General features: G+C 45.6%; 1 protein-coding gene across 1 annotated transcript; it reads left to right on the top strand.

Moving 5' to 3' along the window:
* On the top strand, positions 1–27,884 carry EIF2S3 (eukaryotic translation initiation factor 2 subunit gamma). The gene is made up of 12 exons (XM_045007811.1): positions 1–256; positions 4,634–4,697; positions 5,369–5,496; positions 5,616–5,737; positions 7,314–7,408; positions 9,283–9,441; positions 12,053–12,187; positions 20,838–20,932; positions 22,162–22,306; positions 22,834–23,003; positions 24,533–24,705; positions 27,464–27,884. The coding sequence occupies exons 1-12, from the start codon at positions 188–190 to the stop codon at positions 27,525–27,527; spliced, it is 1,419 nt and encodes a 472-aa protein (XP_044863746.1). The 5' UTR covers positions 1–187; the 3' UTR covers positions 27,528–27,884.

Genomic DNA, 27,884 nt, shown 5'->3' with positions numbered 1-27,884 from the left:
TCGCCTGCGCCAGTTCCGCGCTCCCCTGGTGCCCCCATTGGAGCAGCGAAGAGCAGAGCGGGACGAGGCTGGGCCGGGTGCTCCCCGCGTAGCCCGCGGCGCCGGACTCGGAGCGGGCGGCGCCCCCAGCCCGCATAGCGCCGGGCTCAGGCGGACGCGCGGGGCCCCTCACTTCCTCTTGGGCAAGATGGCGGGGGACGAAGCGGGAGTGACTCTGGGGCAGCCGCACCTCTCCCGGCAGGACCTGGCCACCCTGGTGAGACCCGAACCCGGGGGAGCGGCGGCGGCGGCGGGTCGCGGGAGCCTCGCGCGCGCGCTCGGGCGGCGGAGTCTCCGCGCGGCCTGTCTGGGGATGCGCGAGGAACCGTCCCCGTGTCGAGCCGCCGAGCTGCGGGGGGAGGGGGGGGGGTTCGTGCCGCTGTCTGGGCCGCCCCGTGGGCGCTGCTGCGGCGTGAGGCGGCGGCGTGTGGGGAGGGGGGGGAGCTCCCTGTAGTGTGAGCGGGGAGCGGGGATCCTGCTGGTGATGACTCTTGGCCAGGCGGGGGCGGGAGGGGTTGTAAAAACATCGGAGACCAGAGTTTAGTCCCTTCTCTCCCCCCCCCCCTTCCGAGAAATCTGCAGTTTTTGGTGTTTCTGAAGCTTGATGCCCGATGTTAGGCCTTAATGTAGGTGTTTAGACAGGCGTGATGGAGACCATAGGTAACGAGGAAGGCTGTGTGCTGCTGAGCTTGTGTTTTGTCTTGTGTAAGGATCGTCAGTACCTTTTATCTTCCAGCCTCTGTGAGTATGCTGATCTTGGCTAGAGCTGACTTGACAATAATGAAAATGGAAGTTCTCTAACCCGAGAAAATATAGTACTTGGTGGTGCTAAAAGTTCTCCTTTACCTTAATGAACTGGGGGAATTGTTTCTGTTGGCACAGTACAGACCAGTCCTTTCACACTCTGTTGAGACTACCAAAATGACCAATTATAGTCTCCTTTCAATGTGGCAATCCGTCTATTAGTTGATTAACCAAGATTATTCAATTTAGTTCATATAGGTTACAATAGATGCATCAGAAGACCTTTCAGTTGCTATGTACCTGGGCTTTAATTTAGCTGGTGGCCTCCCTGTTTACCCCTTGAGCTAGTCTCCCATATTATATAATAGTAGTTCATAAGGACAAATTCATAAGCTCTTTGGAGCAAGGATTCTTTATTTTATGTTATATACAGCCCTGAGCATGCTGGTGCTCAACAAATAATAAATGCTAGTGTAGTGATGATTCCTTTACGAGGGTCCTATATTTTCCCCAGTCCTCACTGATAATGACATTATGGACTGAAAAAGAGGGACGATAGGTGTAGCCGGGAGATGAGATTGGAAAGGGTCTTGAAATTTCAAGTCCTTTCCTAAATTTTGTTTTAATATTTGTACTCAGATTTGTAAAGGGCTAGTTTAAGTTCAGTTCTAGGCTCTAGTGTTGGCAAAATTTACACACATGCTTAACTTTATGCACTTTGAGCAGTCATAGTGACTACAAAATTTACCTCCCTTCAACTTATCATCTTCCTACACAGTGCCATCTGCAGGGCACTTCTTATGCTTCCTGACTCTAATGGGACTAGTCATGGCATGTTAAGTAAGCATGTGAGTGTTTCTTTGAACAGGCTCATTAAATGGCTTTTACAGTGAAGAAGAAAACTTACTAAATGGGTGACTGCCTTTAAAATGTTATGAGTAAATTCAAGCTATTGCTAAGTGTAAATTTATTTTCATACTGTACACAGAGCTTACGTACCTCCCCATATAAACAACATCTGTGCTCACAATGTACAATCCACATCATATGAGACTGCTGTGTGCATTTCATTGCACTAACATAAGGACAGAGGCCTCAATCCTGCACTGAGATTTGCTCATACTGAGCACTGTTGACTTCATTGGGGCTCTGCATGGCTACAACAGTGCACCTGGAGGGCCAAGTATCAGAGGGGAAGCGTGTTAGTCTGTATCCACAAAAACAACAAGGGGGCCGGTGGCACTTTAAAGACTAACAGATTTATTTGGGCATAAGCTTTTGTGATTCATCCACATGGAACTCAGTAGCAGGTCAGGACCTCATCAATTATAAACAGTTTCAAAAGTAAAATAAGAGAACGCTCACATGGATGTCAGCACTTGTCTGATATAGTTCATAGATATTTTATCGTTAAATATTCTTTTTCGACTGTGTAAAAACAGCATTTATAAGATAAAAGGCTTTGTTATAGAGACAGGAGATTTTGGATCACAGAACTTTCCCATGCTACACCAGGTGGGAATAAACAGCTTTTAAATAGCTGTTTTCCCCCCAATCTCAATTTACAGTTGTTTTACTTGTAGTCAATGTTCCCTCTAATTTTTTACATCTATGTGCGGAATTAATTTTATCTGTACAAATATGGAGGTGATGTGTGGTGGAGGTGGGACTGAGGGGTTCAGAATGTGGTAGGGGGCTCAGGGCTGGGGAATAGGGGGGATGGGGGGCTCTGGTGTGGGGCTGGGGATGAGGGGTTCAGGATAAGGGAGGGGGTTCAGGACTAGGGCAGAGGGTTGGGATGTGGGGGGGGGTGAGTGTTCTGGCTGAAGGTGCAGGCTCTGGGGTGGGGCTGGGAATGAGAGGTTTGGGGTGCGGGAGGGGGCTCATGGCTGGGGCAGATGGGTAGGGTGCAGGGGAGTGAGGGCTCTGGGATGGGGCTGGGGATGAGGGTCTTGGGGTGCAGGCTGTCTTGGGGCTGTAGCAATGAGAGAGGACTCCCTCCCCAGCAGCTCTGGGGCCAGGATGGGGACCAAGGGAGAGGTGCCTCTCCCTGCTTGCTGTGTGGCCGTGCAGCTTGGAGGAAACTTAGCTTGTGTTCTCTTTAATTTGTATATACTGGGTAGCATATATGGTGTAGTCCTTTTTGTAGTTCCCTTTCTTCCTTTCCTATTTTATGTACTGTAAAAAAGAGTGGGAGGGATCCCTAATATTATGAGCACTTAGAGCTATTATAAAGAGTTTTGTTAACAGAATAATTACTAGATAAATATTATATCTATCTTTTGGGAGGTCCCTCACCAAAGGCTCTTAAGCAAAGTACGCTGTCATGAGATAAGAGGAAGGTCCTCTCATGGATTGGTAATTGGTTAAAAGACAGGAAACAAAGTGTAGGAATAAATGGTCAGTTTTCAGAATGGAGAGAGGTAAATAGTGGTGTCCCCTAGGCAGGGCAGTGGTTCTCAAACTAGGGCCGCTGCTTTTTTAGGGAAAGTCCCTGGCGGGCTGGGCCGGTTTGTTTACTTGCCGTGTCCGCAGGTTCGGCCGATCGCGGCTCCCACTGGCCGTGGTTCGCTGCTCCAGGCCTATGGGGGCTGCAGGAAGGGCAGCCAGCACATCCATTGCCCCGCGCTGCTTCCTGCAGCCCATATTGGTCTGGAGCGGCGAACCACGGCCATTGGGAGCCGCGATCGGCCGAACCTGTGGATGCGGCAGGTAAATAAACTGGCCCGACCTCCAGGGACTTTCCCTGAACAAGCGGCGGCCCTAGTTTGAGAACCACTGCCCTAGGGATCTGTACTGGAGCCAGTCCTATTCAACATATTTATAAATGATCTGGAAAAAGGGGTAAAGAGTGAGATGGCAACAATTTGCAGATGATACAAAACTACTCAAGATAGTAGTTTTACTTGTTTTACTTGTAGACTGCAAAGAGCTACCAAAAGGTCTGACAAAACTGGATGACTGGGCAACAAAATGGCAGATTAAATTCAATGTTGATAAATGCAAAGTAATGCTGTTACCGCTCAAGAAAGAGATCTTGGAATCATTGTGGATAGTTATCTGAAAACATCCACTTAATGTGCAGCGGCAGTCAAAAAAGTGAGCAGAATCTTGGGAATCATTAAGAAAGGGATAGATAATAAGAGAAAATATCATATTGCTTCTATATAAATCCATGATATGCTTGAATACCATCTGCAGATGTGGTTGCCGCATCTGAAAAAAGCTATATTGGTTGAGAAAGGTTCAGAAAAAGGCAACAAAAATGATTAGGGTTGTGGAACGGCTTCCATATGAGGAGAGATTAATAAGACTGGAAGTTTTCAGCTGGGAAAAGAAATGACTAAGGGGGATATAATAGAGGTCTATAAAGTCGTGATAATAGAGGTCTATAAAGGTGTGGAGAAAGTGTTATTTACTTTTCATTACACAAGAAGTAGAGGTCACCAAATGAAATTAATGGGCAGCAGATTTAAAACAAAGAAAAGGAAGTATTTTTTTCACACAACAGTTAACCTTTGGAATGCCTTGCCAGAGGATGTTGTGAAGGCCAAGACTATAACAGGGTTAAAAAAAGAACTAGATAAGTTCATGGAGGATAGGTCCATCAATGGCTATTAGTCAGGATGGGCAGGCATGGTGTCCCTAGCCTCTGTTTGCCAGAAGCTGGGAATGGGCGACAGGATGGATCACTTGATGATTACCTGTTCTGTTCATTCCCTCTGGGGCATCTGGCATTTCCCACTATCGGAAGACAGGATGCTAGGCTAGATGGACCTTTGCTCTGACCCACTCTGACTATTCTTATTTAGGAATATTGTAAATAAACTATGAAATCTGTTCCATATAGAATGTTACCAAGCTGACACCTCTCTCACCAGAAGTCATCAGCCGACAAGCTACAATTAATATAGGTAAGAAAAACAAAGTTAATCACAAATGCTTTTGTAACATATTCTTGTTGTCATGCATAGTGCTGAAAAGTCTTAGTTAAAAATTCTACTGGGAAAATCCAAACAAAAAACTGTTCTAATGAAACAGAGAAAATTAATAAACGCTTGTATTGAAGTTTTTATAAAAACAACCATTGGGCCTAAAAGGTAACAGGCAGTGTTCTTTTAAATATTAGTTTTGACATGTCTCCTTTTGTGATTAAGTCCTTATTACATTGAAAGAAGGCCACTACGGTACAAGATGACTACTGCAGTATAAGATCTTGGGAATGAAATGTTTTTAGTTAAAGGGGAAGTGTACTTTAGTGGGGGCTCTCAAGCAAAAGGTGCTTTGCCTGAGTAAAACTCTGATCTTGTAATGAGCTCCATGTGAATGCAAGGGTCTGTCCACATGAAGCTCATTTCAAGATCAGTTGGTTACTGTAGTAAGTTGCTGTGAAAAGCTAGTTAAGAAATGTGGACATGCTTACAATGGAAGCTCTGGACCCGCATGCTGCAAGGGCTTACAGGTGTCTTGTGCAAACTGGGTCCCTGATATTGATAGTTTGACAAGTTTCTGTAACTGTGTGTGTTACTTGTAGAAGAACGTTGCACAAACTGTGCATTGATTAATGTTTGCTTTTAAAATGTAGGTACAATTGGTCATGTGGCCCATGGAAAGTCAACAGTAGTAAAAGCTATTTCTGGAGTTCACACTGTTAGATTCAAAAATGAACTGGAAAGAAATATCACTATCAAGCTGGGTTATGCCAACGCTAAGGTTAGTCATTACTATGAATCTAAATATACCTATTTTGACTCTCTTTGTTAACTGTATGAAAGTACCTAAATGGCCACTACTAGGTTAAGCCTGTTTTTCACTTTTTTTTATACTTACAGATTTACAAACTTGATGACCCCAGTTGCTCCCGACCAGAGTGTTACCGGTCCTGTGGAAGTAGTACACCAGATGAGTTCCCTACAGATATTCCTGGGACCAAAGGGAATTTTAAACTAATCAGGTGACTGATCTGAATTGGGTGATTTCAATTGCTCTTGCTTTGTCCATAGTTTCCTTAATATAGTTGAAGTACTCTTCAAGAGATTGTTTAAAAATGGTACTTTGTTTCTCCATAAGTCTGTTTGTATATTCAGTCCTCTGTTTACTTAAGTGATAAATACTTTTTACTCTTATTACCTCTGAGGAGCCAGTACAGATGAGAGAAGGTGCCATATTTTATTTTGGCTTATTCATCATTTACTAAATTGCAGTTTGCTGAGCCCAACTTCTATGCTGGCATTTTTAATATAGAGATCTTGAAGAGTATGAAATTGCACAGATGTGACAGAAGACCTAATTTGACCTGCAGAATCTTTTACCAGTGGTGAGACACAACAGAAAAAAAGTCTAATTTTCCAATACCATATTGCTTACAGGGCTGTTTGAATTAAAAAGCCACCCTTTAGCTTGTAACCTGAATTAAATTTAAGTCAGAGGCATGAACAAATTAAAAGTTTATTTTTAGACTGTAACCTAATGTAAATTGTATATCTTTGTCATCTTTTCCCCAGAGATAGGTCCAGTTTAAAAACCTGTTTTTCTATGAAAACTTGAGCCTTAAATTGAGATCGGCTTTGTGTTAGGAGAATAATGGGAGAGAGACTTATTTATACAATTCCTGATAAAGTGTAACGTGGTCAGAATGCAATTTAAAAGTTTCAGGAGTTATTTATGATGTTTCATTGGGATTATTCAGATGAAAATAGCCACAAGGGTGGTTATAAAATCAGACCTTAGTCTGTATTTAAGTGTAAAGGACAGTTTCTCATAATTGAATTTCCTTACTTTTGTCAGATTCCCTTCAACCTGAACATTCGTTCTAACTGAGTATTTTGGTGGGTTGTGACAGTTAGAAAGCTAGCACTAAACAAATCATTAAACACTGGTTTCTTTGACATACTGCTTATTTTACCTACAGTAATTGTTTTAAATATTATTGCTGAAATGGCAAACAATCCTTTTTCCATGACATGTTGTCAAATAATAAAGATTCCCCCTTTAAATGCAGACAAGAACTTGAAATGCCCCAATTATTGTAGCCTACACAACGTAAACCCAAAGATTGAGTCTGGACAGTTACAGGTCAGTCTTAGAGATGTGGTGCAGTTCTGCCTAGTTTCAGAATGAACATGCATAACCTTGCAAGGAGGGAAATGGAGACAGACAGCTCTTAGAAGAGCTAAGAAGTGAAAAAGGGGAATCTGCTATGTCCAGCATGGATCTTCATAGTCTGACACATTTAAACTATGCATGATTGGTTTGTAAGTTTCTGAAAGACAGAAATATTACATCCCATAAAATACATGTTGAAATGTTAAGATTCAGAAAATGGACAGTACTACAAATAGTTTATTCATTTAGTTATGTTCATATGAACATGGTTCCAAAATGTCACCTTTCCATGTTTGTCTTGAAATAATGTGTAGTTTTTTTACATACTTTAACTGTATGCCTGGTTTGCATGAAGTGATCAGTAGTCAGTTTAATTGGCAATAACTGGCTTTTGTTATTTTGTGTTTACCCTCCATATGCAACAGGCATGTCTCTTTTGTTGATTGTCCGGGCCATGATATCTTGATGGCTACTATGCTGAACGGTGCAGCAGTCATGGATGCAGCGCTGCTTTTGATAGGTAATATTTGGGGTGGGGAAGCTGAGCCTCTTTTATAACATAATACAACAACCTAATATTGACATTAAAATAATACAAAGGGTAATGAGTGACCAACCTTACAAAAATTGTGAATTTCATTGAGTCTTGTGTAAAGGGATAAGATTTTAAAGCTACGGTGGTAGAAAGAGTTGAGGATGATTTAGTTGGAGGTTGGTCCTGCTTTGAGCACAGGGTTGGACTAGATGACCTCCTGAGGTCCCTTCCAACCCTGATATTCTATGGAAGAGAATATCATGCCCTTTAAATAGATGCATTTGAAATAGTGCAACAGAATTTGAGCACTCTGACTTGTCCAATAGTTGAAGCGATATTTGACTTTTTGGATGATGGCAGAGGAGCGGTGGGTTGAGATGAAATTTTGGGACTGTTTTTACTTGTACAATAAAGCTAGATTTTCATCTTGGAGATGCTTAGGCCTATTTGAGCAGGCTTGCTTTTCTCTCAGTTGTTTTATCTGCCATTTCTATTAATTTAAATATGTAGTACTAATGTTCGAGAGAGAGTGGGGTGAGGTGGGAAGCAATGGGTAAATACATTGTGATGTGGACGGAATCAAAGGACCCCATCTGGGCCAGTCATTCTGTTGATAGACTGACTTAGGAAGAACTTTCACTAATCTGACTTGAGCAGGTGCGTAAAGAGTGTGAAATAAATTAAACTTCATTTTTATAAATGCACAGAATAGTATACTAATGCAACATCAAAATAAATTCAGCTATGAATTAATGTTACATCTGGTCAGACCACATATTTGGGAATCAAAACAATAATATACTCAAGTTAGCATTGTTTTAAGTGTCTGAGATGGCCATGAAATATTTAATAATAAGTCGTAATTAGTTTTTTTTCCTCTATAGCTCACCAAGGCACTTCACAAATGGCGGTGACCACTGTCTGTCTTTACACAAATGGTAACTGAGGCACAGAGAGGTTAAATGACTTTCCCATACCCAAACAGCAAGTCAATGGCAGAAGTAGATACAGCAGAACCCAGTTTATCCGATCTAATTGGGACTAGGGTCAGATCAATAATCAAAAATTCAGATAATCCGGAGAATGGGAAAGTGTGAATTTGTAGTGCCACCTAGCGGTCACAAGAGAGATTGCCCACTTCTTGACCTGTGTGCCCTGGTTGTTGGGTTAATACGGAGAGCGGGATAATGGAGGGTCGGATAAATGGGCCTCTACTGTATATGTTTTAGTAGAACACACTCACCATTTGTCTGTGTGTGTGTGTGTGCGCACAATCTGCCAAATAAAACTGCCCAGTGTCAAACTACATACAACTCAAATGTAAAGTTGAGATATATATTTAAACATACAGTAGTTCCCAATCACTTTTTCTGACAAAAACATGAGTGGATGGATATCTATATAACCCTGAAATCCAATGAACTCTAGTATTTTCAAACCAAAAGGATAGGAGAATTAATTTATAGTTATCAGAGCCCTCTACTAATGCCTCTTCCTCCCACCCTCCCCACCCCCTAATATAATAGATCAAACCCCCAGTGAGCTCAAATATTGTAACAGCACATTAGGGGAAAGGTGACTTCCTGGGAAGTAGAACCCAAACAATATTGATAACCTTAATAGCCATGTGCTTTTGTGAATTTTTGGTTTGTCATTAAATTTAGGGCTCTTGGTATTTTTGTGTCTGTGATGAAGAGAATGCACTAAACCATACACAATTAAAAAAAAATAGCGACTTGATGACTTTTAGTCAAGCAATATTTTTTCAAGCACACAATGAAGTGGTAGATGTCCATACTGTGTTGTGGATCCTTATTATAGATGACTGTACATAATCACTTTCTCCCCTCCCCTTCCAGCTGGTAATGAGTCATGTCCTCAGCCCCAGACCTCTGAACATCTAGCTGCTATAGAAATCATGAAATTGAAACACATTCTAATTCTACAGAATAAGATTGACTTGGTAAAGGAGAGCCAGGCTAAAGAACAGTATGAACAGATTCTTGCATTTGTACAAGGTAAGTTTCCAGAGTCAGAAATGCAGTATTGCTGGCAGTTCTATGTAATTCTTCAATGCTGGGAGTTAGGCTGACATGAAAAGCGTTATCTGGTCAGGACAACCTGACTTCCAGCTCAAAGAATTAGCAGATGAGTCAGGCTTTTGTAGCGTTTAAAAAAAAAAGTTGTGTGTAATGTGTTGTTTTTTTTCTAGCTATTTCAAAAAGATTTTTCTTTCAAATATTAATTTAGTAGCATTATATTCTGCTTCCCCACTGCTACAATTAATGGATTTTAAGGGTGGTTCCCAAACACACAAATTGGGGACCCTCATCACTGGTTGTAAAATGGCTTGACTTGAACCTGAGTCTCCCACATCCCAGATGAGTGTCCTAACCATGGGGCTGGAGAGTCAGTCTGTCTTTCTCAATACATATTTAATTATACAAATGAAACCACTCCAGCGGGATCAGGCAGAGCAGGGACTTGAACCTGGGTCTTCCATGTCCCAGGCAGGTGCTCTAACCAACAGTTTTGTTGAAAAATTCCCCCTCTCAGGTACTTCTGTTCCACTGTTGATAGCCTATCTCCACTCTCCTTACCTCAACCATTGGGCACCTTGAATTCTAGCCAGTCCTCACTTCTCCCCATATTCTTCCTCACACCTTTCCTTGGGTCTCCCTTTACGCACAGTCCATTCACTGCCAAATGTCAGAGTTGAGCTACTCCCCTGCGTCAGGCCCACCAAGTTAAACTATGTATCTCAGGATTTTATATTGCTACTCATCACTGTAGTATCTGAGCATCTTCCACATAGAGCCAGTCACAATCACTAAGTCACACAGAGGCTCTGGCTCCTCTTCCCTCTTGTAAACCCCACCTTATTCCCATGCTTCCTCTCAGTGCCATGAGCTTTCTATCATGCTGTTGCTGTGGTTTGCAGGGGACCAAGGCAGCAGCTTTAGGGGAGCTTTTCAGGTGTAAAAACATTGGCTCAGAAATATTGAGCTTCCACCCCATTAGCCTTAGACACAAACTCCACACACCCCTGCAAACCACCCTATCCCTCTGCTTCCCCAGCGCCCTTCTGATTTTTATTTCCCATTTCCCCAGAACCTCTGCTGCTTTGCCTTGCTCCCTGGCTCAATGGGGGTGTGCAAAACCCAGCTATGGAGGAAAATTAGCAGCATCAGAAAATGGAAGTGGTTGACAGGTCTGAGCAGTCCTGTTATATAAGCTTTGCATAGCTCAAAATTGTTGACTTGTGTAAGGGACACAACTTCTCATGTGTTTAAAATCTCATAAATGGCCTACGTTCAATGTACTTTTGTGTGTGAATTTTGAAATTCTTGGAGACTGAGGTTATTTAGCTAGAGAAAGTCCAGCAAATGTGATGAAGCCAGGGAGAAACTTCAAAAAGGGAGCAATTTTTAAATATCTTTTTCAAATTTAATATTATTTCACTAAAAAAACTGTAGAACATACAGTTGTCTGAAGAATTAGTGTGCCAAATTTGAAAGCTAAATTAAATCAGTAAAGTATGAATCAAGGATTTTAGTCTTACTTTAAGCGCAAATCTCATTGCAATCTTAAGTATGGAATTGCTACTGATGCATCAAATATTTTAGATCTCTCATCCTCTATAGGATATCTCAACTCTGTTCTGTCACTGCATCTTGGCCCTAACTGCTTGTTCTGTTTCCTCTCATTTTTCACAACCCTCATCTGGAGAGAGATTTCCCCGCTGTGGTCTATTTACAGTCCCCACAAGTTACTGTATTTCTGTTAGAATGCAGTTTGGCCAGGTCATAAAAACTAGAATTTAGGGCTTGTACACACTAGTGCTTATCAGTATAACTTCAGTTGCTCAGGGGCATGGAAAAGCCACGCCCTTCAGCAACGTAAGTTATACTGACCTAAGCGCCAGTGTGGACAGCGCTATGTCGGCTGGAGAAGCTCTCCCGCCATCATAGCTACCGCCACTTGGGGAGGTAAAATAATTATGCCGATGGGAGAGCTCTCCCGTCTTTATAGAGCATCTATAATCTAGCTGCGCCATTGTAGCGATTCTAATGTAAACTAGCCCTTAAAGTCTAGTGGGCATGGGGCTAAGGGCTCTAAGTCCAAATCCGTTTTCATGAAAGATCTGTTTTTTAACCTCTTTTTGGTAACTCTGCCCCTTCAGTACATACGTGCACAACTCTATTCCTCCCCTCCAGTACATACGCTGTTTATCTCAGGTTAAGGGGCTGAAACTCGTGTCATGCCACTCCCAATCATCAAGCATGAAGCAGCTTGTTCCTAGAGTAAAACACTGCCTCCAGAGCTCATTTGGAGAACAAACTATGTAGGCCTCCCCCTTAAAACACACAGAACTACCCATAGGCAATGTACAAGCCATATTGTACTACCTTGAAGTGTAGTTGTGGCTTAATTTGAGAAAAAATGAAAAGAAATATGGCCTGACACTTTTGTCATGTTGTTTTTTATGGACTTCTGGTTTGGAAAAATATGTAGAAATCGTCCCTAAAATTTCATTTGTGGTTTTAATGTGGCATGGATACTCGTATACACTTGGGTTTATGCTACCATAAAGTCTGAAGTAAACCTACTCCATTTTTGTTGTTGTAGGTACAGTTGCAGAAGGAGCTCCTATTATTCCAATCTCAGCACAGCTGAAATACAACATTGAGGTGGTTTGTGAGTATATAGTAAAGAAAATTCCAGTCCCATTGCGAGACTTCACATCAGAACCAAGACTTATTGGTATGTAAATGTTTAAAGCTTATCTATATGTTTAACCACCCTTTCAGACAATGCTAATATTGGGTGGGTATGCTATAAAGAGGGTATGAGGAGCATTTTGCACACTAGCAATTTCAAGATTCTCTGTTTCCTGAAATCTTAAATATGAGTGGTGTGTGTGTGTGTGTGTACACAATATGACTACAGTAACTTCTCACTTAATGTTGTAGTTATGTTCCTGAACAATGCTACTTTAAGTGAAACGATGTTAAGTGAATCCAGTTTCCCCATAAGAATTCATGTAAATGGGGGGAGTTAGGTTCGAGGGGAATTTTGTAAGCTTTAAACAATTAAATACTGTACACAGCAGTGATGATTGTGAAGCTTGGTTGTGGTGATGGAGTCAGAGGGTGGAAGAGGCTGGGATATTTCCCAGGGAATGCCTTACTGCTAAATGATGAACTAGCACTCGGTTGAGCCCTCAACGGTTAACACACTGTTGTTTAATGTAGCCTCACAATCTACAAGGCAGCATGAAAGGAGGAAGCACACACACACACACACACTCACTCACTCACTCTCTCTCTCTCTCTCTCTCTCTCTCTCTCTCTCTCTCTGAGACACAGAGACGTGCATTGTCCCTTCAAGTATGCTGACCCCACTCTAAGTACGCTGCCTTTTTTAGTAGATCAGCAAGTTGAGGCAGTTGCTGCTGCCAGAAAAAGCTCCCTCTATCCTGAGCCCTGTCATGTCCACCCCCTGCTCTGTGGAAATGGGGTGCAGGAGCTGGGGGGGACACCCTGACATTAGCACCCCTCTGCACAGCAAGCAAGAGGTTCCCGGGAGCAGCTCCAAGGCAGAGGGCAGGAGCAGCACACGGCAGTCAGGGGAAGGACAGCTGAACTGCCCGGCAATTGATAGCCTGCTGGGTGGCTGCTGCACAGGGAACTTAGGGGCACTGATGGGGGGGGGGGGGCTGCTGGTCCACCCTGGTTCCAAACCCCCACCAGCTCCAACGGGATGCTCTTTCTCCATGCAGTGGACAAAGCAGGCGGCTGCCAAACAACATTATAAGGGAGCATTGTGCAACTTTAAATGAGCATGTTCTCTAATTGATCAGCAATGAAACAGTGTTAGCCAGGACAACATTAAATGAGGAGTTACTGTGTGTGTATATATAAATGAACTGCTTTGATTTGGGCATTTTAAATGTGGATATAATATGAAAACAGCAGTGAAAATGAATAGTTTATCTTAAAAATAAGATAGATGAGGTAATATCTTTTATTTGACTAACTTCTGTTTGTGGAAGGTACAAGCTTTCGAGCTACACAGTGCTCTTCTTCAGGTCTGGGGAAAGAAGCAGTGATTTCTAAATCAGATTTGCTCTTTATACATTAGATTACTCTGCTAAGCACTGACAACTTTGTGGTGTCTGAAAATCAAACTGCATTCTATTGCAGTTAAAACTCTTGGCAATAAATAGATACGGCTTGAAGACACAAGGAGTGGATATGCTGGCAATTTTTTTCCCCAGTCAGTTTTCTAAGTGAAATGCTTCAGTATTATGTTATGTTCTTCTTCGAGTGATTGCTCCTATGCATTCCAGTTAGGTGTGCGCGCCGCGCGTGCACGGCTCTCCGGAACATTTTTACCCTAGCAACTCCGGCGGGCCGGCTGGCGCCCCCTGGAGTGGCGCCGCTATGGCGCCTGTTATATATCCCAGCCGGCCCGTCCGCTCCTCAGTTCCTTCTTACCGCCCGTGACGGCCAGTTGGAACTGTGGAGTGCTCTCTGTCCTCCACAACCCTAGCTCTCGCTACTTTTTCGTGTATATAGTTCGTTTAGTGATTAGTATAGATAGTTAGTTAGTTTTTAGGATAAGGTTAAGGGGGGTTTCCCCTCCCTTTCCTCCCCCGGTGCGGGCTCATGCCCAAGGCACCGGGCTTTAAGCCCTGTGCATCTTGCCAGCGGCCGATGCCAGTAGGGGATCCGCACGACTCCTGCCTCCGTTGCCTCGGTGAGAGTCACAGGGCAGATAAGTGCCCTATCTGTTCCTCTTTCAAACCCCGGACGCGTAAGGAGCGGGACATAAGATTAAAGCAGCTCCTCATGGAGGCTTCGCTCCAGCCCCCGGCACCGTCCGTGCCGGCGCCGAAGGCTTCATCGGTATGGAGCGCACCGCCGGCCCCGGGCCGTTCCGGCACCGAGACTCCGCAACCTCAGCCACCGGCACCGAAGGCCCGGCACCGCTCCCTGTCGCCATCACAGAAGCGCAAGCCGGCGAAAGTGGGTGCCAAGTCCCACGCTCAGGGCCCAGCAGCCAAGACAATTGCGCCACCTGCGGTCCCCGTTGTGGCTGTGCACAGGATGTGCACCGGGCCGTTGACTCCGGCGCCGCAAGGGCCGTCGAGTCCGGCACCGCCATGCTCCCCGGCACCGACCGCGGTTGAGCTCCGGCTGCCATCGACGCCAGAGACTTTCTCCATGGCGCGCGAGCTCATAGAGCTCAGAGAGACACCGAGCCTCCGGCCCCCGGCACCGCTGGTGCGGGCTGTCGTTTCGGCGGGAAAGCCGGCAATGATGATACGGCCCCCCTCTCCGGAAAGACGGCACGGACGACGCTTCCGGTCACGTTCCCGGTCCCACCGCAGGTCACCGTCCCGTCGCTCGAGATCTCGGCACCGCCCGCCATCGCGGTACCGGTCGCCGTCCCGACGCCGGTCGCAGTCCCGGTACCGTTCGACATCGCGGTACCGGTCGCACTCCCGGCGTCGCTCCAGGTCCCGATCGTCTTCGCGTCGGCACCGACGGAGGTCTGCTTCCCGGCACCGCGACTCGCGTAGCTGCTCCCGGCGCCGCAGGTCCGGATCCCGGTCGAGCTCCCGGCACCGGTCGAGCTCCCGGCACCGCAGCGGACGTTGGTCTCGGTCACCATCCCGGTACCGTGCAGACCGGCACCGATCCTCGGCACCGTCCGGGACAGACTGCCTCATTCGACGGCGCAATCCGTCAGCGCCTCGGCACCTCCATGGCCATCCCGCTCCGCGTCGGTTGCTTCCGGGGCAGACAGTAACGGGCACCTGCCACCTACCGCACAAGGCCAACCTCAGGGGACACAGCAGTGGGGCTTCTGGGTTCCCTGTGCCCAGTATGAGACTCAGGGGGTGCCGTTCCCTCCAAGAGCCCCTGCCTCCGAGCGCAGGGTACCAGAGGCGACCGTCAGCCGACCGGCACCTTCGCCAACGGGCGTGGTTTCCATACCGCCTGACCCCCAGAGGCACACGCAGCCCGACCCAACCGACGAGCAGTCAGCAGTTCCATCGACGGAGGCTGTCGTCCAGGGCTTGTCCTCGTCGTCCTCACCTGACGAGGCGGTGGCCGGAGCATCTGCCAAGGATCCTCCGCCGATAGACCTAAGGGCGCACCAAGACCTGCTTCGCTGCGTGGCGGCGGCCATGGCTCTCCCCGTGGCGGAGGTCCAGGAGGACGAGGACCCCATAACAAATGTCGTTGGAGCGGAGGCTCCAGTGCGCGTGGCATTACCGTTCGTTCGGACGATACAAAAGAACGCCACCACACTCTGGCAGACGCCTGCGTCCATCCCTCCTACGGCCCATGGGGTTGAGCGCAAGTACTCAGTCCCCCCCACGGGCTACGAGTATCTGTATACTCACCCGACCCCGGACTCGTTGGTCGTTCAGTCGGTCAACGACAGGGAGAGGCGTGGTCAACCTGCCCCTGCGCCAAAGTCAAAGGACGCGTGGCGAATGGACCTGTTAGGCCGCAAGGTCTACTCGGCTGGCGGCCTGCAACTTCGCATCGCCAACCAGATGGTCCTCCTCGCCAGGTACATGTATGACATCATGGCGTCCCTGGCGAAATTTACAGAGCTCCTACCAACAGCGTCCCGCCAGGAGTTCTCCGTGTTGTTGGAGGAGGGGACGAAGTCGTCCAGGTCCTCCATCCAGGCCGCCCTTGACTCTGCGGACTCGGGAGCTCGGACCTTGGCCTCAGGGGTGACGATGCGGCGCATCTCCTGGCTGCAGTCCTCCACCCTGCCACCGGAGGTGCAGTAAACGTTGCAGGACCTGCCCTTTGACACCCAGGGTCTTTTCTCTGAGAAAACTGATTCCCGGATCCAGACCCTGAAGGACGGTCGCATCGCCATCCGCACCCTCGGGATGCACACACCGGCTCCTCAGCGCAGGTCCTTCCGGCAACAACCCTCCCGGTCTTTCCCTCAACAACGGTACCGCCCATACAACAGCAGGCGACCAGGCCCGAATCGCCGTCGACCATCCGGCAACAGGCGCAACCAGGCCCAGGCCCCTTCCAAGGCCCCCCAAGGGTCCAAACAGGCCTTTTGATGGGACGGCCGATCACTCTCCCTACCGGATCCTACCCTTTTGTTTTACAACTGCCTTTCCCATTTCTTTTCGGCGTGGTCCCAAATAACAACGGACAACTGGGTGCTTCAAACAGTCCAGTCGGGATACCACCTTCAGTTTGTTTCGCCCCCCCTTCCCACCCACCCTCCCTGTCCCTCTTCAGGGACCCCTCTCACGAGCAACTCCTCTTACAAGAGGTCCAGTCTCTGTTGAGCGTGGGTGCCATAGAGGCAGTGCCTCAAGACAGGTGGGGCAGGGGATTCTATTCCCGTTATTTTCTCATCCCCAAAGCGAAAGGAGGGCTACGTCCTATCCTGGACCTTCGAGAGCTGAACAAATATCTGCTCAAGCCCAAGTTTCGCATGGTCACCCTGGGGACCATCATTCCCTCTCTGGATCCGGGAGACTGGTTTGCCGCCCTCGACATGAAGGACGCCTACTTCCATGTCGCGATCTACCCTCCCCATCGACGCTACCTGCGTTTCGTGGTGAACAACGCACACTACCAGTTCGCAGTGTTGCCATTCGGCCTATCCACCGCACTGAGGGTGTTTACCAAGTGCATGGCAGTGGCTGCCGCAGCCCTCCGCCGTCGTCAGATACACGTCTACCCGTATCTCGACGATTGGCTGGTTCGCGGAACGTCTCGGCGCCTGGTAATGGACCAGATGACAGAAATCCTGTCCCTCTTTCAGCGACTCGGTCTTCTCATCAATGCCGATAAGTCCACCTTGATTCCGTCGCAGCAGGTGGAGTTCATTGGAGCGGTCCTCGACTCCTCGTTGGCCCGCGCCTGCCTACCACGATCTCGGCACCAGACGATGGTCTCCATCATCCGGGACCTCGTCACCTTCCCGACCACGACGGTGCGATCCTGCCTCCGCCACATGGCATCGTGTACGCATGTCACCGCGTACGCGCGGCTCCACCTCCGCCCGTTCCAGTCTTGGCTCGCGTCGGTGTACCGGCCGCATCGAGATCCCATCGACATGGTGGTCACGATCACCAAGCCGACCCTCGAGTCCCTCCGCTGGTGGCTCGACCCGGAGGTCGTGTGTGCGGGAGTCCCGTTCCACCCTCCTCGTCCATCCGCCACTCTGACCACGGATGCCTCAGCGCTCGGTTGGGGAGCTCACCTGGGCGACCTTCACACCCAAGGCCTTTGGTCGCCCCAAGAGCTCGCTCTGCACATCAATATCCACGAGCTGCGAGCGATCCATTTGGCGTGTCACACCTTCCGCACCCTCCTGCAAGGCCGCTGTGTGACAGGGTTCACGGACAACACCACGGCAATGTTCTACGTGAACAAGCAGGGCGGAGCCCGCTCCTCCCTCCTCTGCAAGGAAGCGCTGCGCCTGTGGGACTTTTGCGTAACCCACTCGATTCACCTGGAAGCGTCTTTTCTTCCGGGAGTGCAGAACACGCTGGCCGACCATCTCAGCAGGTCGTTCCTCTCCCACGAGTGGTCTCTCCGTCCCGATGTCGTGCACACAATCTTCCAGAGGTGGGGGTTTCCCCGGATAGACCTATTCGCCTCCAAGGTGAACAGGAAGTGCCACCTGTTTTGCTCGTTCCGGGGTCACTCGCCGGGCTCCCTGTCGGACGCCTTCCTGTATTCTTGGAAGGATCCACCTCCTCTACGCCTTCCCTCCGTTCCCGCTCGTGCACCGAGTGCTACAGAAGCTTCGGAGGGACAGAGCCAGCGTCATACTCGTGGCTCCGGCCTGGCCGAGGCAACATTGGTACACCCTGCTGCTCGAGCTCTCCGTTCGGGATCCTATCCCCCTTCCGTTATGGCCGGACCTCATCACCCAGGACTTCGGCAGACTCCGCCATCCGAACCTGCAGTCCCTCCATCTTACAGCTTGGTACCTGCGTGGTTGACCCACACAGAGAGGGACTGTTCGGCGGCAGTGCAGCAAGTCCTGCTAGAGAGCAGAAAGCCTTCCACTCGCTCCACCTATTTGGCGAAATGGAAGCGGTTCGCGCTCTGGTGTGACCAACGAGGCCTCAATCCCTTCGTAGTCCCTGTCCCTACCATCCTGGACTACCTCTGGTACCTTAAGGAGCAAGGTCTTGCGGTCTCCTCCTTGAGAGTTCACCTGGCAGCAGTGTCCGCCTTTCGTCCATCTGTGGAAGGTCGGTCCATCTTCTCCAACCAGATGGTTTCCCTCTTCCTTAAAGGCCTGGACCGCTTGTACCCGCCGGTGCGGCGTCCTGCCCCGACCTGGGATTTGAACCTCGTGCTGGCCAAGCTGATGGGTCCCCCCTTCGAGCCCTTGGCCACGTGCTCCCTGCTCTACCTCTCCTGGAAGACAGCCTTCCTAGTCGCCATTACATCAGCGAGACGAGTCTCTGAGCTCCGTGCTCTAACGGTGGGTCCACCATACACCGTCTTCCACGGAGACAAGGTGCAGCTTCGACCACATCCGGCCTTCCTCCCTAAGGTGGTCTCGGCCTTCCACCTCAACCAGGAGATCTTCCTCCCGGTCTTCTTCCCGAAGCCGCATGCCTCGCCTCGGGAGCAACAGCTTCACACCCTCGATGTCCGCAGGGCGCTCGCCTTTTACATCGAGCGGACGAAGCCCTTCCGGCGTTCGCCCCAGCTGTTCGTAGCGGTTGCTGACCGCATGAAAGGCGAGCCGGTCTCCTCGCAGCGGATTTCCTCCTGGGTGACGGCATGTATCCGGACCTGCTACGAGCTTGCTCGCGTGCCACCATGCCGCCTCACCGCTCACTCGACGAGAGCACAAGCCTCGTCGGCCGCCTTCCTGGCCCATGTCCCCATCCAGGACATCTGTAGAGCGGCCGCCTGGTCTTCTGTCCACACCTTCGCCTCCCACTATGCGTTGGTGCAGCAGTCTCGAGACGATGCAGCCTTCGGCTCCGCGGTATTACACTCCGTCACGTCTCACTCCGACCCCACCGCCTAGGTAAGGCTTGGGAATCACCTAACTGGAATGCATAGGAGCAATCACTCGAAGAAGAAGAGACGGTTACTCACCGTAGTAACTGGTGTTCTTCGAGATGTGTTGCTCCTATCCATTCCAGACCCGCCCTCCTTCCCCACTGTCGGAGTAGCCGGCAAGAAGGAACTGAGGAGCGGACGGGCCGGCTGGGGTATATAACAGGCGCCATAGTGGCGCCACTCCAGGGGGCGCCAGCCGACCCGCCGGAGTTGCTAGGGTAAAAATGTTCCGGAGAGCCGTGCACGCGCGGCGCGCACACCTAACTGGAATGGATAGGAGCAACACATCTCGAAGAACAACAGTTACTACAGGTGAGTAACCGTCTCTTACTTGGGCATAAATGTTAAAGCACTGGATTTTGTTCATTTCTAGACCATCTTCCTATTCAGTTCATCCATTCTAGATGTATTTTACATAAAACGCTGAAATCTAGAGTATATCTGTATGTAGAACTTAACAAAGTCAGTCTGCTACAAATGAGGATAAAAGCAAAGGTCATTTTCTCTTACAAGTGCTAGGATTTCCTCCAGTATTCTCTAAGTGGTCAGCCTTTTTAAAAAGGATCCAATGTAATTCAGTTTTTGAATTAAACAGGAAAGTCTGTAATAGAAAGAATTTAGAAAAAGCTTTTCCTATTGAAGTCAGTGGCAAACTCCCATTTCAATGGGACCATGATTAAGTCTTTAATTTTTAAAGCACAAATTTATTTCATTACCTTTACCTAAATCGTAAGCATGGAGGAGTTTAAATGTTGTACTTTCACTTCTGAACACTATAAATTGTAGAATAGTGCTTAAAGAATATTTTTTACTTTATTTTGTTTGTAATACCTTCTTAAAAACTTGCAAATAATATTTTTCTCTGATTTAGTCCTCTTCCGCTTGGCGAATAGTTTTTCTGATAAATTTGGATGTAGCACTACTTCCTCCTTTATGCACTGATGTTGCCAATGTTTGCATGTCTCTGAGAATAATTTTTAAATACTAATTAGTTTGTGATAAATGTATTTACTGAGAACTAAATTAATTAAAATTATAGCTAAAGTACAGTGGATATCCCTTGCCAGAATGTGTTAACATGTTTTGGGTTTAACCAGCTTAATCTGACCCATGGTTCATATAGTATTTAAAAATTTATGAAAAAATTGCATGCAACAAACTGCATAGCATGGTGAATACAGAGAGGTATTTTCATTGTTTGATGCAAGTAAATTTAAAAAAAAAGAAAAAAAGAAGACAAGAATTGTAAACATCATATAAGTCAATAGTCAAGCTTCTGTATATCTTAATAATGGGATTTGTATTCTTTTCAGTAATTAGATCTTTTGATGTCAACAAGCCTGGATGTGAAGTAGATGACCTTAAGGGTGGTGTAGCTGGCGGTAGTATTCTAAAAGGTGTATTAAAGGTAATAGCTATCCCCCCCTCCTCCAAACACCTCATTAGTTATAATAATGAGTAGGCGCCTAATAGGTGTTTCTTCATGGTCAATACAAAGCAATTTAAAGGTATATAGTCAGTTTAAAAAAAGTAATGAAAAGGAGCTTAAGGTACTACCTGCTCCTGAGTTCCCCTGTCTTTGCTCGTGGTTTCATAATCCTGTTTTAAAATGTTTTCCTTTTCCTTGTTGCTGTTTGCAAGCTAAACAGAAATGGGAAACAATGAAGCTGACCATGCCCAACACCCCCTCCTGCCACCAAAAAAAAAAAGAAAAAACCCACCCCTTTTTCTCTTTGTTATAGTTAACTTAGGTTTTTACTAGTAACAATTTTTTTTTAATTGACAAGTGATTTTTTTTCCAAAGTTGATGGTGGTGTTCTGTCTATCCCTTGCAATGAATATGAGGGTGCAGTTTCCCCTTCTTGCATGTGCATACTTATTTAGTAAATCATTTAAAAAAGTTGGAGTTTGAGAAGTGCTGATAAATCTAAATAAAAGTAAGGAGTGTGTGCTATCTATGCACTCAGTCTCCACATTAAAAGTGCATATGACTGAATACTCTGCTTTGGTATGGTGTACTATCATCAGAACAAGTTTTCAAGTCTTTTCTGTCTATTAAAAATAACATCCTTGACTTTTTAACTTTCCAGTTTAATAATCAAGGATATGTACCACTTATACAATTTGATCTACGTTCTTTTGCTTGGACCGTGAAACTACATTGTTACACTGTCTGGTTTTTTGTACACTATCTCAGTAATATAGTGTTTGGGATTGCAGTATTATTATGCCTCATGCCGATGAAGTGGGCTGTAGCCCACAAAAGCTTATGCTCAAATAAATTTGTTAATCTCTAAGGTGCCACAAGTACTCTAATACTATTAGAAAACATTTAAATTAAAATAAGTTAAAATTTAAATGTTGGGCCTAAAACTAAGAGTGATCATGTAATAAATCAACTTTTTAAAGTACATTTGAAGGCAGTGTAACTACCTTTTTAAAAACCTCTGTATTACACAGGTAATAAAAGTTGTGTTGATTTTCCAGATAGTACCACTATAATTGTGTGAGGCAACAGCCCAGTTCTGTTAATATTTACGTAACTGTTGGAAAAATAACTCTTCTTTCCCACCACCAGCTAGCTTTTTACTCTGGTGAAACAGAAACATCTGACCACTTCTTCTCCATTATACTTAGGTAGGCCAGGAACTTGAAGTCAGACCTGGTATTGTCTCCAAGGACAGTGAAGGAAAACTCATGTGCAAACCAATCTTTTCCAAAATTGTGTCACTTTTTGCAGAACACAACGATCTACAGTATGCTGCTCCTGGAGGCCTAATCGGTAAGAATGTTTTTTTAATGAAGAGATTTTTCTCCTCATGCCTATTTTTGAAAACTTTGATGGTTTCAGATAACAGTACACTTCCTAGAAAGGGGCGGGGGGCGAATTATTACAATTTACATGAAATTCTAATGTCTGACTACCACAGCAATTGTGTACCTTTTAATATGTATATATGTAATGAAGCTTTTTAAAACAGTACCAAATAGTGTAAAATTTAGTTACTTATCTAAATTACATTGGTTAGCTCCAGCAGGCTTCTGTATTATCTGTGCTGCCACCAGCATGATGAATCCTGGGGCATTGTATCGTAGCTGGTTAAGTTCACAGATCCTAAAAAAGATTAAATAGGTGAGTTCAGTTCTTAATGTGCTGAATACCCATCTCCAGCTGGGTAGTGGGGATGTTCAGTGTGTCACAAAGAATAATGGTTAATTTCATTTGTAGGTCTCCTTTAAATGTATTTGATGTGTATAAATATGTTTACTTTTCAATTATTCCTCAGACGTTGTTTTGTTCTGTAATAGGTGTCGGCACTAAAATTGACCCAACTTTATGTCGAGCTGACCGAATGGTGGGGCAGGTTCTTGGTGCAGTTGGAGCACTCCCTGAAATATTCACAGAGCTGGAAATTTCCTATTTCCTGCTTAGGCGATTGCTAGGTGTGCGCACAGAGGGAGACAAGAAAGCTGCAAAGGTTAGTATATTTGTACTTGTTCTGTTAAAAGGACATCATCGTGGTATTTGTTAGACATTTTTTTTGTTTTGCAGCTTTTATACTGTTAACACCCTGGAAATTAATTCCATTCAGATGTAAGTGTTATATTTATGCATACTTTCATCTTCCATTTCTTCCTGGTTTCTATACACAATGTTTGCATCTCAGAGGGGAAAAACAATGGCACATGTCCGCTTAAATACTATGTAAGAGTGCCTTAAACGGGGGAGGAAATTCATATCCTGGTAACATAAAGAAATTTGAAGCCTTGTGATTCTTAAAGTTGGCTCTTCTTCCAAAGATGCTGGTAATCCTTGTTCCTTCTCCTTGCTATTCTCTTCTCCATTCATCAGCTGCAAAACTAGTCATGCATGAAGCTGCTGGTTTCATATACATCCTAATACTTTGCAAATCTAGGGATGTGGCAGATTCTCCATCACTTGAAGTCTCTAATCCTAAACTAGATATCTTTCCAAAAGGTATGCTATAGCTCAGGGGTTGCCAACCTTTGGCACGCGGCCCATCAGGGTAATCTGCTGGTGGGCTGCGAGACATTTTGTTTACGTTGACCATCTGCAGGCCCGGCCCCCTGTAGCTCCCAGTGGCCGCGGTTCACCGTTCCTGGCCAATGGGAGCTGCGGGAAGCAGTGGCAAGCACATCCCAGCAGCCCGCGCTGCTTCCCACAGCTCCCATTGACCAGGAACAGCGAGCTGCGGGCGGCCGTGCCTGCGAGCGGTCAACATAAACAAAATGTCTCGCGGCCTGCCAGCGGATTACCCTGATGGGCCGCGTGCCGAAGGTTGCCAACCCCTGCCATAGCTCAAAAGTTGTGGGCTTGATACAGGAATTACTGGATGAGGTTCCATGGTCTGTGTTGTGAAGGAAGTCAGACTAGTTGATTATTATGATCCCTTCTGTCCTTAAAAGCTATGAAAACTGCTTCACGCTGATTTATTTTATGGTGGATTAAGTGTTGCCGTCATTTTGGATTTTTCTCTTTGTGACTAACTCTGGATTGAGCAGTTATTTTGGTGGTTGTATTTGGTGAAAGGAAAGAAAGGCACAAGGATCTGTTTTATATTGATGTCAATTATGGGGTAAAAAACTTTAGCTTTCTATATAGTATGTGCAACCTTAAAACAATTATTTCCCAGAAAAAGGCAGATTGATTTTTGTGGATGGGTCTAGGCAAATAATCTGGAATATTATTTGTGCTGAGCCTTTTTTTTATTTCTCCGACATTAGCATGTAAATGAGAAACACTTTATCATGTGTCTAAAAAACGGACATTGTTTTATCATACTCATGTGTGGCATGGTCCTAGACATTTGGTGCTTGCCTCCCTTTCTGTTAGTATTTTTCGTTGGTAATCTGGCTGTAGCAGTCAGATATAAAATCTTTTGTTTTTTTCCTTCATTTTAGGTATTGGCTGCAAAATGCTATTAACTTTATAAGTTACTTGCATATTTCAAGGAAAACTTACAGAATTCTTTATATCTTATTTCAGGTGCAAAAACTATCCAAGAATGAAGTTCTAATGGTAAATATAGGATCCTTGTCTACTGGAGGAAGAGTTAGCGCAGTGAAGGCTGATTTGGGCAAGATAGTGCTAACTAACCCTGTGTGCACAGAAGTAGGAGAAAAAATTGCTCTTAGTCGAAGAGTTGAGAAACACTGGCGGTAAGTTGGCAATACAATGACAAAATAACCCCTTAGTACTGGTGTCAGTGCAACACAGTAGTATCATATGCCTCTACTGTAGAATTCCTTTTTGTTCCTCTAAATTCTCTAAGCACCTAATAACTATTTCTGTGGGACACTTTTTTCAAAAATGTTAAAAGTAGAATAGTGTGAAATTCAATGCTTGGTAGACTGTGCGCTCCTTAACATAAATGCACAATGAACCTTCTGATGCCATGAGTTGTGACTTGACAACAGTCATACCACAGTAACATTAACAGCAGGAACTCTTAACCCAGTGATGCCAAAGACCAAATAAAAATTAAGGATACATTTTAAGACTGGGTTTATCTTAAAACAGTAATTATCAGCCTGCGGGCCTGGGCTCGGGAGTTCCAACTGCATGTCACTGCCAATGCCACTTTGCAAAGTATGTGTCGTGGGGAGGACAAGGGAACAAAGGGACACTAACCTCCAAGGACCTTTTTCTCTGGCCCTCATGAGACTGGAGGTATCAATTTTATTGGTCAACACAGATTACAAGAATAATGTGACTGGTGGGGTACCCAAAAACATCAGGTAGCAGGATATAATATAATTAGGTATATCTCCATATTATATATATCTCATAGAACTGGAAGGGACCTTGAAAGGTCATTGAGTCCAGTCCCCTGCCTTCTCAACAAGACCAAGTTCTGTCCCTGACAGATTTTTTTTTTTTTCCCTTCTTGGGCCCCAGATCCCTGAATGGCCTGGCCCCCTCAAGGATTGAACTCACAACCCTGGGTTTAGCAGGCCAATGCTCAAACCACTGAGCTATCCCTCCCTCCCTAAAGTTGGGGAGCAGTATGGCTGGTGGCTCCTTTTTAAGCTTATTGCCTGGCTTCTCTTCAAGTAACTGCCCACCTAGAATGTATATTCTCTGTTCCCATAAGAGAATAAAGCTAGCACAGAAACACTAAGCAATCCTATCCCTTACATCCCCTGTGTGGACCTCGCACTGAGGGAAGGAGAAAAAGGTGTGTTAACGTACTTCCCAGTAGTCCTGATCCGGCTGAGACGTACTGGGTTTTGAACACCTATTCTGGGAAATAATCATGTCCAGTTTTCTGGATCACTGTGGCAGGCAGCTATACCTTGCTAGCTGTTTCCGTAACTGTCTCTGCAGGTCAGCTCAGCAGCAGGCAGAGCTGGGAGCCAAATGCCTTCAGTAGAGAGGTAGCTAGTGGGGATTACTGGAATGGCTACTAAATAGCAAGGAGAGGAGCACACGCTTTCTGGCAGATAAGGAAGGAATGAACACCAAGAGAGAAATGGGGGAAGCTGAAGAGGAGTTATGTGAATAGAAGATGAGCAACATTTTCCAGCAATGACTTGTCAAATCTGTGGTTTGCTAGCCACTAGGTTTTATATGCATTTTGGTGCATTTTTTTCTGTTTTTTCTTCCCTCCTTTGAAAAAAACCTGTATTTCACCAAAATGCTCACAGATCTCTCTTGTTGTTGGGGCTGGCGCTCTCAGGTGCTTTTTACTAGAATTGTTTTTCATGTGTTGCCAACTATACTGTAGGAGAAGGGAAAGGAGAAAAAACAAAACCAAGCAAGGAGAGGAACTGAGAGGGGGGGATGGGTAAAGAACAAAGAAATTGGGAAGGATCTAATTAGGAAGAAAAGAGTGGGACAGCTGGTACAGAGGAAGGGGAAGAGAACTCTGCCTCTTACACTCCCTTCCTCAGACTTTCTAGGGAAGTGAATGAAAGAACAAGGGGAGGGGCAGTTGGGATATAGTGGAAAGTAAAATATCATACAGAAAGAGGCACAGGGGTTAAAACTGGGAGAATGGACAAATAGGCAAAATGCAGCAACAATACCAGGAACATGTAGGGCCTGAGTGTGGCTTTGCCCCAGCTGTGGGCTCCCGCCTAGAAAGGCTTGAAATGATGGATTAATTTACTTCAATTCCATTTTTATCGACGTACACTGTTCTTCTGGGAATTGTGTTCTGAGGTGTGAGAGAGCCCAGAGTTATGCCAAACAAGTTCAAGACTAACATCAGATTCTGACACGGCTCCCTTCGAGGAGTTGGGAAAGTCTTAAAGGCAGTTTCATTGATTTGTATGCACCACCTGTTGGCTGGAAAAGTGAAATTGCAGTCTTTTTAAAAGCTTTCTCTGAAGCTGCATCTTGAGCTAGTGAAAAGAATTAGTGGATTTTTTAAAAAGCAGTGGGTGTGTTGGGGAAGTAGTAAGAGAGAAGATTTTTCCATTACCCAGTACAAGTGGTAAAAACAATTTGAGAATTATGTCAACTTAGTGTTCAGGTTACACCCTCTGTGAGAAATGTTGACCTCAAAAATTGAACTATTATATTCCTTTTTTTAGGTGTTCTCATTTCCCTTTAAAAGGATTGCTTTCCAACCTGCTTAATGCAAATCTTTGTAGCTATCAACACATTTTCATTTGCAGTTAACTAGACAATTATGGGCAAGTAAAATCTTCATGTGTGCCCTTCTGTTTAACGGCACATTTTAAAAAATGGTCCCATAGCTTAAGAAAAAGTCCTGTTTGCTTATGGTCTCTTCTATGCTTCCAGCAGCCAGTCTTCTTTAAGATTTTGCAGTGCAGGGGAGGGAATGGGGGAGTTCAGAAACTTCTGAAACCTGTGTGAGTACTCCTAATACAAACACAGCTAAAGGCTATGCATTTTGGATATTTTCTAAATACAATTACAGGTAACTTTATCTTGTTTTTCATTTTGCAGTTTAATTGGCTGGGGTCAAATAAGAAGAGGAGTGACAATCAAGCCAACAGTTGATGATGACTGAGAAGTAAAAACGAGTGCTTCATTTTGAGAGATGGAATGCCTATTTCCATATACTTGGGGGTACATTTTTGGAGTGAAATTTGTTACACAACTCCCATTGCCCCAGACATTTTATTGGAAATTTACCCTATTACTAAAATACTAGTCAGTGTCTCCAATAAAAGGGTAAAAAATTGTCATGGAGATGGATCTAATAAACCACATTTTAGCAGAAACTAGTTGTATGTGTTTCATGCCATATCTAATTTATGTTAATTTGTGTTTGAAAAGATCTGTTTAATATCGCTCAAGCCACTCCCAATGTAAAACACAAACCATAAAACCTTTTTGAAATAAAATATTGCTTCTTATTTTTTCA

The sequence above is a fragment of the Mauremys mutica genome, chromosome 1, assembly GCF_020497125.1.
Source record: "Mauremys mutica isolate MM-2020 ecotype Southern chromosome 1, ASM2049712v1, whole genome shotgun sequence".
Classification (NCBI taxonomy): Eukaryota; Metazoa; Chordata; order Testudines; family Geoemydidae; genus Mauremys; species Mauremys mutica.
Note: the sequence above shows the minus strand (reverse complement) of the source record. Positions and strands in the feature narration are given on the sequence as shown.

Coding starts and splice junctions, on each gene's coding strand:
- EIF2S3 (XM_045007811.1), top strand. CDS start 188: ATGGCGGGGGACGAAGCGGGAGTGACTCTGGGGCAGCCGCACCTCTCC. Junction 7,409..9,282: donor TGCAGCGCTGCTTTTGATAG/GTAATATTTGGG, acceptor CTCCCCTTCCAG/CTGGTAATGAGTCATGTCCT. Junction 23,004..24,532: donor GAGACAAGAAAGCTGCAAAG/GTTAGTATATTT, acceptor ATCTTATTTCAG/GTGCAAAAACTATCCAAGAA.